This window comes from Mastigoproctus giganteus, chromosome 8 (assembly GCF_048544385.1).
Source record: "Mastigoproctus giganteus isolate SK-2022 chromosome 8, ASM4854438v1, whole genome shotgun sequence".
Lineage (NCBI taxonomy): Eukaryota > Metazoa > Arthropoda > Arachnida > Uropygi > Thelyphonidae > Mastigoproctus > Mastigoproctus giganteus.
Genome location: NC_143582.1, coordinates 210898281 through 210911975, shown reverse-complemented (window position 1 = coordinate 210911975; position 13695 = coordinate 210898281). Strand labels below are relative to the sequence as shown.

Below are 13695 nucleotides of genomic sequence, written 5' to 3'. Positions count from 1 at the left end.
TGAACCCTGAGGGACTGCACTAATAACATTAGTTCACGATGAGCAGTGTCCATTGATTACCACTCTCTGTCTTCTCCCCATCAACCACCCCTTTATCCATAGCAGCAATTTTGCCTCCAATGCCACACTGCTCCAATTTGTGCAGCAGTCTTCCATGTGCAACAGTATCAAAAGCTTTACTAAGATCCAAGTATATAATATCAAAGTTATTCCCTGCATCCAGTTCTTTTGTGACTGCATCATAGTATCCAATCAAATTGGTCAGGCAAGACTTCCCCTTAACAAAACCATGCTGTGTCTGAGCTATAACTGAAGTCTTGTCTAGATGATCCTGCAGAGCTTCTTTAACCAATGCCTCCATTAATTTTCCGGGAACAGAAGTTAAACTAACAGGTCTATAATTACTTGTGTCGCCCTTTGATCGTCCTTTGTGAATTGGGGTGACATTTGCACACTTCCAGTCCATGGGTACTTCCCTTGAGTCCAAGGAAGGTCTCATAATTATGGCTAAGGGTTTGCTTACTTCCTTTGCTGCCTCCTTTAATATAACTGTATAGATCCCATCCACCCCAGGTGTCTTTCTTGTATTTATCTTCAACAATTTCTCCTCCACTTTACTCTCAGTTATTACACGATTCTCTAGCTTACTGCTAGAGTTGAATACACCTCTGGCATTCCCCGAGCTGAATAACTCCTCATGTGTGAATGTCGATGCAAAATATTCATTTAGTTTGTTAGCTACCTGAGCAGGATCATCAACAGTTGACCCATCGATATCAAGTGGACCAATCTGATTCATCCTCCTTCCTTCTAGAGTATACATAAGTAAAGAATTCTTTACTGTTTTTCTTTGCATCCCTTGTCAAAGATTTCTCGTAATCTGCTTTCGCCTGCCTAACCTCCTTTGTAACTTGGTTACAGATCAACTTGTATCTATCGTAGGTTTCTGTGTCACGTGTTAATTTGTATGTATCACATGCATTTTTCTTCTCTGCCATATGTCTCATCAGTTCATCTGACATCCACTTAGGCCTTGAACAATATTTCTTAGTTGATATGTAAAGCCTAGTAACTTCCAAGATAAGTTCTTTGAATGCTTCCCATTTTGAATTTGCTGTTGGTAACATCATCAGTTGGTCCCACTGTATAGAATTTAAATACTGTCTCAGTCCATCGTAGTCGCCTTTACGAAAGCAATAACCCTTCCCTTTACCCCTAATGGTAGTTACCTCTTTGAGTAAATCCCACTTCAGCACACTGTGATCACTGCCACCTAGTGGTTCATTTATCTGCAGATTCTTAATGCATGAAGAATCACTACTGATAATCAAATCAAGAGCATTACTCCCTCTAGTTGCCTCCCGAATATGCTGATGTAGAAAACAATCATTCAATAAATCCACAAAAGCCTTGCTAGTGTGTGAGTGACCAGCCCCCAAATTCCAGTAAATATCTGCGAAATTAAAATCCCCCATTATAAGACTCTCTGATTTACCGGCCCACTCTATTTCCCTGTACAATTTCTTATTATACTCATCAGAGTCATTAGGCCTATAGCACACTCCTACTCTCAATTCTGATCTCCCAATGCTTATGTCACACCAAACTGACTCGACACTGCTCTGTCCAGCAATGTCGACTGGCTTCATTTCCTTGGATTTTATGTATTTCTTAACTAACAGCATAACCCCTCCTCCCTTCCTATCCTGTCTGTCCCTTCTGTAGACAATGCACTCCCCAAATTCCAGTTCCGCATTCTTTATATCTGTGTGACACCACGTCTCTGAAATCTCCACAATATCTGCCTTTGATGTTTTGAGCAATACCACAAATTCATCAAATTTATTTACTAAACTCCTAGCATTGGTGTACACGCAAGTATACATGCACATGTTCCTATTCTTAGCTACCCTAACACAACCCATGTGTTTACTTGTACTGCAATGACTCCCAGCAGTCTCTGAAACATCCTGCATCTTGTTTTCCAGGCTTCTGTTCATTCCAATAGAAGCAGTGCAAGAATCACTTTCACGTCTGCCAGTTTCTACTGTTAATCTATTAGTCCTTGTATCCCCCCAAGCTAGCAGTTTTCCGACGCACCTAACACTGCCTCGATAGCATCAGCAAGCATTCTTGTACCCTTTCTATTTAAGTGTATCCCATCCCTGTAGAAGCAGTCTCTCCTGTTAACAAGTACAGAACAGGCTGAAAAAAATTCTACCCCTTGAGCCTTGCACAATCTTTCCAGGGCCGAATTGATCGACAGGGCTCTCATCATATACTCCCTCCCTCCTATAGTGTTTGGGCAGAATTGCAGACACTTTCAAATTCAGCCCTAATTCACACAGAGACAACCCCCAAGGCAGAATGCGCTGGTCCCAAAGGAACTAGTAGTTGTTGGTGACTCTATTGTCAGGGAAACGGGGAACATGCTTTGTAAAAAGGATAGGTGGAACAGGACCAGCGTATGTCTGAGGGGCAAAGGTTGATGACGTTGTAGAGCGAATATCATCTTTTAAGAGCACAAAAGGTGATATAGTTGTACACGTTGGCACTAATAATATTAAGAGTAGGAGACCGGCAGAATTACTTAACAAGTACAGGTCACTGTTGAACAAAAGCCGAGAATTAGGGTTGAATTTGAAAGTGTCTGCAATTCTGCCCAGACACGATAGGAGGGAGTATATGATGAGAGCCTTGTCGATCAATTCAGCCCTGGAAAGATTGTGCAAGGCTCAAGGGATAGAATTTTTTTTCAGCCTGGACTGTACTTGTTAACAGGAGAGATTGCTTCTACAGGGATGGCATACACTTAAATAGAAAGGGTGCAAGAATATTTGCTGATGCTATTGAGGTAGTGTTAGGTGGGTCGGAAAACTGCTAGCTTGGGGGGAGACAAAGACCAATAGATTGACAGTAGCCACTAGCAGAGGTGAAAGAGATTCTTGCACTGCTTCTATTAGAATGAGCAGAAGCCTGAAAAACAAGATGCATGATATTTCAGAGACTGCTGGGAGCTATTGCGGTACAAGTAAACACATGGGTTGTGTTAGGGTAGCTAAGAATAGAAACAGGTGCAGGTATACTTGCATGTACACCAATGCTAGGAGTTTAGTAAATAAATTTGATGAATTTGAGGTATTGCTCAAAACATCAAAGGCAGATATTGTTGGGATATCAGAGACGTGGTGTCACACAGATATAAGGGATGCAGAACTGCAATTTGGGGAGTACAACGTCTACAGAAAGGATAGACAGGATAGGAAGGGGGGAGGGTTATGCTATTAGATAAGAAACACATAAAAACCAAGGAAGTGAAGCCAGTCGACATCGCTGGACAGTGCAGTGTTGAGTCAGTTTGGTGTGACATAAGCATTGGGAGATCAAAATTGAGAGTAGGAGTGTGCTATAGGCCTAATGACTCTGATGAGTATAATAAGAAACTGTACAGGGAAATAGAGTGGGCCAGTATATCAGAGAGTCTTATAATGGGGGATTTTAATTTCCCAGATATTGACTGGAATTTGTGGGTTGGTCACTCACACACTAGCAAGGCTTTTGTGGATTTATTGGATGATTGTTTTCTACATCAGCATGTTCGGGAGGCAACTAGAGGGAGTAATACTCTGGATTTGATTATCAGCAGTGATTCTTCATGCATTAAGAATCTGCAGATAAATGAACCACTAGGTGGCAGTGATCACAGTGTGCTGAAGTGGGATTTACTCAAAGAGGTAACTACCATTAGGGGTAAAGGGAAGGGTTATTGCTTCCGTAAAGGCGACTACGATGGACTTAGACAGTATTTAAATTCTATACAGTGGGACCAACTGATGATGTTACCAACAGCAAATTCAAAATGGGAAGCATTCAAAGAACTTATTTTGGAAGTTACTAGGCTTTACATACCAACTAAGAAATATTGTTCAAGGTTTAGGCCAAAATGGATGTCAGATGAACTAATGAGGCATATGGCAGAGAAGAAAAATGCATGGGATACTTACAAATTAACACATGACACAGAAGCCTATGATAGATACAAGTTGATATGCAACCAAGTTACAAAGGAGGTTAGGCAGGCGAAGGCAGATTACGAGAAATCCTTGGCAAGGGATGCAAAGAAAAACAGCAAAGAGTTCTTTACTTATGTAAACTCTAGAAGGAAGGGGATGAATCAGATTGGTCCACTTGATATTGATGGGTCAACTGTTGATGAGCCTGCTCAGGTAGCTAACAAACTAAATGAATATTTTGCATCGACATTCACACATGAGGAGTTATTCAGCGAGGGGAATGCTAGAGGTGTATTCAACTCTAGCAGTAAACTACAGAATCTTGAAATAATTGAGAGTAAAGTGGAGGAGAAATTGTTGAAGATAAACACAAGAAAGGCACCCGGGGTGGATGGGATCTATCCAGTTATATTAAAGGAGGCAGCAAAGGAAGTAAGCAAACCCTTAGCCATAATTATGAGAGCTTCCTTGGAATCGGGGGAGGTACCCATAGACTGGAAATGTGCAAATGTGACCCCAATTCACAAAGGAGGATCAAAGGCTGACACAAGTAATTATAGACCTGTGAGCTTAACTTCTGTTCCAGGAAAATTAATGGAGGCACTGGTTAAAGAAGCACTGCAGGATCATTTAGACAAGACTTCAGTTATAGCTCGGACACAGCATGGTTTTGTTAAGGGGAAGTCTTGCCTGACCAATTTGATTGGATACTATGATGCAGTCACAAAAGAACTGGATGCAGGGAATAGCTTTGATATTATATACTTGGATCTTAGAAAGGCTTTTGATACTGTTGCACATGGAAGACTGCTACACAAATTGGAGCAGTGTGACATTGGAGGCAAATTGCTGCTATGGATAAAGGGGTGGTTGAGGGGGAGAAGACAGAGAGTGGTAATCAATGGACACTGCTCATCGTGGACTAATGTTATTAGTGGAGTCCCTCAGGGCTCAGTGTTGGGTCCATTATTGTTTTCTGTATTTATAAATGATATTGACGATGGTATATCAAGCTTAATGTCCAAGTTTGCAGACGATACAAAGGTTGGCGGGGTTGTCAGGGACACTACTTACACTATGCTACTGCAACAGGATCTGGAAAAGTTGAGCAGATGGGCTGAGAGATGGCAAATGGTTTTACATTGACAAATGTAAAGTGCTACACATGGGAAACAGCAACCCCAGAGCAACGTATCAACTCTGTGGTACTACACTGACAGTGGTAGAGAATGAAAGGGACTTGGGGGTGGTTGTGCAGGCAGAGAGGGGAACAGGTATCCTGTGTGTTTGGGCTTAGAGGGGAACAGGTATCCTGTGTGTTATCAGACACTCAGCCTAAAACACTGATGGATCCAATATCTCTCTATTACAGAAGATTTAGGAGAAGTCCGGTTGGCCTGCCTCCCTAAAATCCACTCATGCACACCTTCTCGATGGTAAGCCCTGTTACGTCACTTAGGTGGCAACGAACGTGTAGAGTTGTTCTCTTCAAGACGCCTGGTCAGCGTGAAGAGGAAAAGACCAAACCCTCCAGCAATGAGAGCACAACAATACAAATGGCCCTCAGTCCCCAGCAGCTTTCACTCTCCCTCTTACGGCAGCGAGAGGATCAGAGTGGAAGCAGAGGGTGCTAAGAATCTCTGGGTACGACCAGGCTGCCATGCACGGAAATTGAACTTGGCCTGTTATAACGTACGATCACTCATCGGTGAAGACAGGATACTAGAGCTGGAAAAGGAATTAGAAAATGTGAATTGGAATATCATTGGTTTGGCTGAAACAAGAAGAAGAAATGAATCACTTATAAGTTTATCAAGTGGAAATCTGCTGTACACCAATGGAAACAATGAAAGGAGTGAAGGTGGAGTTGGGTTTCTGGTCCATAAATATTTTAAAAACAACATTTTGGAATTCAAAAGTACATCACCAAGGGTGTCAAGACTAATACTCAAGATTTCTAAGAGGTACAAGCTAAAGATTATAATGATTTATGCACCAACATCGAGCCATGATGATGAAGAGGTCGAAGAAATGTACACTGTAATTGAGAGTCTTCTAGATGAACAGAAAACCCACTACACTATTATTATGGGGGACTTCAATGCTAAGGTTGGAAAAAGGCAAAACAGTGCAGAAAGAGGAACTATAGGAAATTTTGGAATTGGTGAAAGAAATAAAAGAGGTGAAAGACTTGTGGAATTTGCAGAATCTCAAGGAATGTCAGTAATGAACACTTTTTTCAAGAAAAGGGTGAACAGAAAGTGGACATGGAAGAGTCCAAATGGATTAACAACTAATGAAATCGACTTCATCCTCACTAACAGAAGATATATTGTGACTGATGTTACCATCCTGAATAAGGTAAATGTTGGAAGTGATCACAGAATGGTAAGATGTACACTTGATATAGATGTAGGAAAGGAAAGGAAAAAACTGACTCGAGTAAATAATACAAAGGTCTTTGAGATAACAGAAGAGGAGAAAAAGCAGTATGTACTGGAACTTAAGAACAAGTATGAGCTTCTGCAGACTGCTGAGGACCAAGATATCGACGAGGAATATTACAACTTTTTGAAAGTGATAAAGCCCAAGAAACCTATAGGGAAACAGAAATCCAAAGAAGAAAAAATTAGTCAAGAAACACTTGTCATGATGAACCAAAGACGACAAATGAAGAGCAAGAAAAACACTGACAGGGAGAAAATTGAGTATACTGAGTTATGCAAAGCCATTAGAAAGAGACTCAGAGAGGACATAAGAAGATTTAACACAAGAAAAGTAGAACAAGCATTAAGGGAAAACGAAGGATTTAAATCAGCAGCCATGAGCAGTAATACAGAAAGACAAATGATACTGAAACTGAAGAATAGCGATGGTGTACTTATAAACAGCAGAGAAGGCATAATTCAAATAGCAGAAGACTACTATAGAGAATTATACAAGGAGCGAGGGAATGATACCAGCAGTGGGGAAGATGGATTGCAAAGTAGCAACACATACGACATACCCGATATTCTTCCTGATGAGGTAGAACATGCATTGAAGAAAATGAAGAATCGGAAAGCCCCGGGGGAAGATGAAGTTACTGTAAAGTTGTTAAAATTGGGAGGAAGAGACATAACACAAAAACTGGCAAGGCTCTTCACAAAGTGCATTAGAAAAGGTGAGATGCCTAAGCAGTGGAATAATGCAATCATAGTTTTGCTGCATAAGAAAGGAGATAAATCAGAAATTGGAAATTATAGACCAATTAGTTTGTTATCCCATATCTACAAGTTGTTCACAAGGGTCATTACTAACAGATTAGAAAGAATACTTGATGAGAATCAACCGAAAGAGCAAGCTGGGTTTAGGACAGGATTCTCAACTATGGATCACCTTCACATAATATCACAGCTAATGGAGAAAGCAAATGAATATAAAACACCATTATGCCTGGCATTTGTGGATTATGAAAAGGCATTTGACTCCATACAGCATAAGGCAATGTTTCGGGCACTGGAAAGACAAGGCATAGATACTCCATATATTATGATTTTGAAGAAAATATATGAGAGTGCTACATCCTTTATTAGACTAGACAAAGACAGTAGCAAATTTAAAATCGAGAAAGGAGTTCGACAAGGAGACACAATATCTCCGAAGCTGTTTACTGCTGCCCTTGAGGAAGCTTTCAGAAGATTAGACTGGTCGCAGAAAGGAGTCAATGTGAACGGAGAGTACCTAAACCATTTACGATTTGCAGATGACATTGTGGTCATAAGCCACGATTCCAAAGAATTAGAGGAAAATCTTAATCAGTTATGCACAGTTAGTAAGCATTTTGGACTAAAGATGAATATGGCTAAAACAAAAGTAATGATGAACAAGTATGCCACGGAAAGGGAAATAATGATTGAAGGAGCAGTAATTGAAAAGGTGGAGTCATATACTTATCTGGGACAAGTTATTAGCTATTACAGCTAATATTTCCTGAATGCTATCCATCCAAAATTTATTCTTCTCTTGACTTCCAGCCATTTATCATTATTACAATGATAAATGGCTGGAAGTCAAGAGAAGAATAAATTTTGGATGGATAGCATTCAGGAAATATAGTCACATACTGAAGAGCAATATCGCAGTTTGTCTGAAACATAAAATAATGAATCAATGTATACTCCCCACCATGACTTATGGAAGTGAAACTTGGGCACTCACCAAAAGAATGGAAGAGAAGCTAAGAACTACACAGCGAAGAATGGAACGAATTATATTGGGAATCAGACTGTTAGATAAGAAGAGAAACACATGGATTAGGCAGCAAACTCAAGTAAAGGACATTCTTATCAAAACTAAAGAACTAAAATGGTCTTGGGCAGGACACATAGCTCGAAGACATGATGACAGATGGACTAAGAAAATAACAGAATGGTACCCAAGAGGAGCTAGAAGAAAACCTGGAAGACAAAGGCGGAGATGGATAGATGAAATTCATGAGTTTTTGAGTAGTAAATGGATGGCCAGTGCTCAAAACAGAAGGAACTGGAAAGTTGCTGGAGAGGCCTTCATCCTGCAGTGGATTGAAAATGGCTGATGATGATGATGATGATGTGCAGGCAGATATGAAGTTCTCTGAGCAGTGCAGATGGGCTGCAAGAGTAGCTCATGGAGTATTGTCAATGATATACAGGAATTTTTCCAGCAGGGATAAGGAAGTGATTATTCCCTTGTATAAGGCAATGGTCAGGCCACACCTAGAGTACTGTATACAGGTCTGGAGGCCTCATTTCAAGAAGGATGTAGATCTGCTGGAACGAGTACAGAGAAGGGCAACAAGATTAGTGAATGGAACAAAGGGGTGCTCTTACGAAGAAAGGCTTAAGTTTTGCAAATTACAGTGTCTGGAGACTAGGCACCAGCGAGGTGATCTGATAGAGGTGTATAAAGCCTTGAATGGTTTGAGCATGCTCAATGCTGATGGGATTCTTCCTCTAGCTCAGAAAAATCACCTGAGAGGGCATAAATTCAAATTGAGGAAAGACAGATGTAGGATAGACGTGCAGAAATTTACCTTTAGCCAGCGGGTGGTTGGTTGGAGGAACAGACATCCATCCCTTGTAGTGGAGGTTTATAGCCTAAATAAGTTTAAGGCTCACCTGGACAGGTATTTTGAATGAACAGAGGGGTGAAGTGGAAGTGGGTTTTTTTTTTTTTTTTTTTTTTTGGCTGATGCTGCATAAGCTTGCTTTCTTGCATCAAATGCCTCTACTAATGCTTTTTTTCAACAGTGACCTGTACTCGTTAAGTAATTCCGCCGATCTCCTACTCTTAATACCCTTAATCTGATTATCAAACGTGATTATTTATGCCCTGATTATTTTCATGCAGTGATTATTCATGCATAAAGGAACCACTGGGTGACAGTGATCACAATATACTGATATGGGAATTACTTAAAGATGTAAATACAATCACGGCTAAAGGGAAGGGCTTTTGCTTTCGTAAAGGTGACTACAGGAGTCTCAGACAGTTTTTAAATTCTGTACAGCGGGATCAACTGATGATATTACCAACATTGAATTCTAAATGGGAAGCCTTCAGGGACATAATTTTGGAGGCTACTAGGCTTTTCATTTCAACTAAGAAATACTGTTCAAGGTTCAGGCCTAAATGGATGTCAGATGAATTAATGAGTCATGGTACAGAAGAAAAATGTATGGGATGCATATAAATTATCAGGTGACACAGAAGCCTATGGCAGATATAAACTTGTTTATAGTAAAGTCACAAAGAAAGTTAGACAGGCGAAGGCAGATTATGCGAAATCTTTGGCAAAGGATGCAAAGAAAAATAGCAAAGAGTTCTTTACTTATATAAACTCTAAAAGGAAAGAGATGAATCAGATTGAACCACTTAACGTGGATGGGTTGAATATTGATGATCATGATCAGGTAGCTGATAAAATGAATGAGTATTTTTCATCTACATGAGGAGTTATTCAATGAGGGGAGTGCCAAAAGTTTATAAAACTCTAACACGGAGCTAAGTGATTTTGTAATAACTGAGAACAAAGTGGAGGAGAAAATGTTGAAGTTAAACATAAGGCAGGCACTTGGGGCGGATGGGATCTATCCAGTTATATTAAAGGAGGCAGCAAAGGAAGTAAGCAAACCCTTAGCCATAATTATGAGAGCTTCCATGGAAACTCATGGGAGGTCCCCATTGACTGGAGGTGTGCAAATATCTCACCAATTCACAAAGGTGGTTCAAAAGGTGACACAAGTAACTATAGACCTATTAGTTTAACTCGTGTTTCTGGAAAAATAATGGAGTCACTGGTTAAAGAAGCATTGCAGGATCTAGACAAGACTACAGCAATAGTTACGAAACAGCATGGGTTTGTTAAAGGGAGGTCTTGTCTGACCAATTTGATTGGATATATGATGTGATCACAAAGGAACTGGATGGAAAGAATCATTTTTATATCATATATTTGGATCTTAGAAAGGCTTTTGATAACTGTTGCACATGGAAGACTGCTATACAAATTGGAGCGGTATGGCATTAAGGGTAAGTTGCTACAGTGGATAAAGAGATGGTTGAGTGGGAGATGACAGAGAGTGGTAATCAATGGGCACTGCTCTTCATGGACAAATGTTATTAGTGGAGTTCCCCAGGGTTCGGTGCTCTGCCCATTGTTGTTTTGTGTATTCATCAATGATATTGATGAATATCAGGATTAATGTTCAAGTTTGCAGACGATACAAAGGTTGGCAGGGTTGTTAACAACAGTAAAGATAGTATGCTACTCCAACTGAATCTAGAAAAGTTAGGCAGATGGGCTGAGAAGTGGCAACTGAAGTTTAACATTAACAAATGCAAAGTACAGCATACGGGTAGCAATAACCTAAGAGAAACATATCAACTGTGTGGTACTACACTCAGGGAAGTGGAAAGTGAAAAAGATCTGGGGGTAATCGTGCAATCATATGGGAAACAGCAACATGGGAAACAGTTATCAGGTGACACAGAAGCCTATGGCAGATATAAACTTGTTTATAGTATCTTGTTTACAGACGGGCTGCCAGGGCAGGTCATGGAGTTTTCATTGTAGAAGGCAATGGTCAGGCCACACCTAGTGTACTGTGTACAGATCTGGAGGCCTTATTTTAGGAAGGATGTAGAGTTGCTAGAATGAGTACAAAGAAGGGAAACAAAGGAGTGCTCTTACCAAGAAAGGCTTAAGTCCTGCAAATTGCAGCACCTGGAGAGTAGGCACCTGCGAGGTGATCTGATTGAGGTGTATAAGGACTTGAATAGGTTGAGCAAGCTGAATGCTGATGGGATTCTTCCTCTTGCTCAGATTAACAACCTGAGAGGGCATAGATGAGGAAATTGAGGAAAGTCAGTTGTAGAATAGATGTGCAGAAATTTGCCTTTAGCCAGCAGGTGGTTGATTGGTAGAACAGGCTTCAATCTTTTGTTGTGGAAGTTGATAGCGCTTAAATAAAATTGAGGCTAAGCTGGAAAGGCATTTAGAAAGAAAGGAGGGGTGAAATGTGAGGGTTTTTTTTTTTTTTTTTTTGGCTGATGCTGCATAAGCTTGCTTTCTTACATCATATGCCTCTAATAATGCTAATATTATTACCAACAACATAACATATCCTGCATATAAAAATAAAAGCTACCCAGGAAGAGAAACTAGCAAAAAGTAGATGGCAGCTGGCTGTGGAGTAGATAAGCAGAAGTAAAGATTTACTTCTGCTCTGCTCTTTTAGTTAAATTCATATAGCTTATCAAAACATTAAATACAGTATAAAAATATAAAGTAACAAAAATTTAGTCACAAAAATATATTTTATTTTCTTCTTTAATACTGTACTGGCATTAGCAATAAATTGGATAACTGTGGCTTACATTTCCACTATGTGCTCAACACATGCATTACAAATAGCTTTGAGCAGCCAGATTTTGGATATTCTATCTGTATTAATATTTATTACTTTTCTGCCTCAAAAACAATCATCAATGAACATAGTTTCTAGTTAAATTCATGAGTTTTAAAATTACAACATAATGTAGCCATATCTCACAAGGTTTAAACTTTAATGCAGTTTTATATCAAATAAAAACCACATCTTTCAGTCCTAGAATACTGAAATTTCACTTTAAAGAAAAGAAGCAAAATGGTAAAAAAGATTTTTATCACTGATAACTATACTAGCTTGTCTGTTATGTGCAACTAACAAGCATGTAGGTTAAACCTGATCTTAATTTTTAAGAAGTAAGAATGAAAAATGTAAAAAAACATACAAAGTTACTTTGGGCTCTGGATGTCCTCTTACTACAAGCTCAAATCGGACTGATGTTCCTTCTAATAGTTGGGTATCTTTCAGTTTTACTTTAAAAACAGGAGCATGTGGTAACACTGTGCCACCTGGTGTTGTTGGTCTAGAATCTTCTTTTGGAACTCCCAAAGCTAAAAGAACATATGAAGTTTAATGAGGCAGAAATAAAATACAGAGGAAAAAATAACTAACTTAAATCAATAACTTGAATAGCAAGTTTTTATGTATAACACAGAGAAGAGAAAAAAAGACAACACCCATTTAATTTATTACTTATTTAATGCAGTATATATTATTATAAGCTATCTAAGCTAGATTAAAAACAGTTATCAGTCACAAAACTGTTAAGAGCTGATTCAGTAAATAAAAGAAAAACCTCTTGTTTTATTGCAAGCATAAATTGTGATTTATAATTCTGTATTCAAGCAAATATCAGTATAAAAAAATATGTATGCACTTTCAAAGGAATCTGTTTCTAAAAATTGAATAACATATTCAAAGAAAATGATCAAAAAAATGTAGACATTAAACAAATGTTTACAAATATCTCCTCTTGTTTTATCGCAAGCATAAATTGTGATTTATAATTCTGTATTCAAGCAAATATCAGTATAAAAAGATATACTTCGAGGTCTTATTTTAGAAAATACGGCATTATTCCATTATTTTTGAGAAATGTAAGTATTTCTATTTAGATTCCAATCTAGTATTAGTATTAGTTAAAGTAAAAATACAGTTTTGCTTGAAAGTAGTTTAGTCTACAGAAACTTGGGTGATTAGTTAGCTTACATGCTTTCAAGTTGAGCGGAGCACTACAGGAAGCACTTCCTCCTGAGTTAGTAGCAAGTACTGTGTACAGACCAGCATCTTCCAAAGATGTCTCCTTAATAGTCAAGGAATACCGATTACCCTGAGTATGAGTCTTCACTCTGCTTGACTTGGTTACTGGTTGGTTATTTTTCAGCCATTTGACTGCAGCAGGAGGGACTGCCTCTACCTCACATTCAAAGGTGGCATTTTCAGATTCTGTAAAATTTTTATCAAAAGAAACAGATTACTTTAAAATAACTTAACAAAAACAATATATATAAATTGTAATAAGATTTCTTACTTTGCTTAAGCAAAAGAGAAAATATATTTTCATATTAAATATAACAAGTATTTTATTAACTTAGTATACTTAAGTGCATGTTGTAATATACATGATCATGCCAATTTATGTCAAGAACATATTCCTGAAAAGTGCAAGACAAATCAAATCAACATAAATCAAAACATGTTTTCCTATCAAAATTAAATGGTAACAGTATTAGCCATATAATGCAGGAAAGCCACAGGCTTCTGCTGCAACT

General features: G+C 38.8%; 1 protein-coding gene across 3 annotated transcripts in view; it reads right to left on the bottom strand.

The window, feature by feature from the left end:
• The window catches only part of LOC150082242 (protein Obscurin-like), an 865351-nt gene that overhangs the window by 604395 nt on the left and 247261 nt on the right, over nt 1-13695 (bottom strand). For all 3 annotated transcript variants that reach the window (XM_090379203.1, XM_090379204.1, XM_090379205.1), the window contains 2 exons: nt 13133-13369; nt 12309-12474 (listed from right to left, as the gene is read on the bottom strand). In XM_090379203.1, the coding sequence (XP_090235329.1) occupies nt 12309-12474; nt 13133-13369 (403 nt within the window). The remainder of the gene's footprint in view (nt 1-12308; nt 12475-13132; nt 13370-13695) is intronic.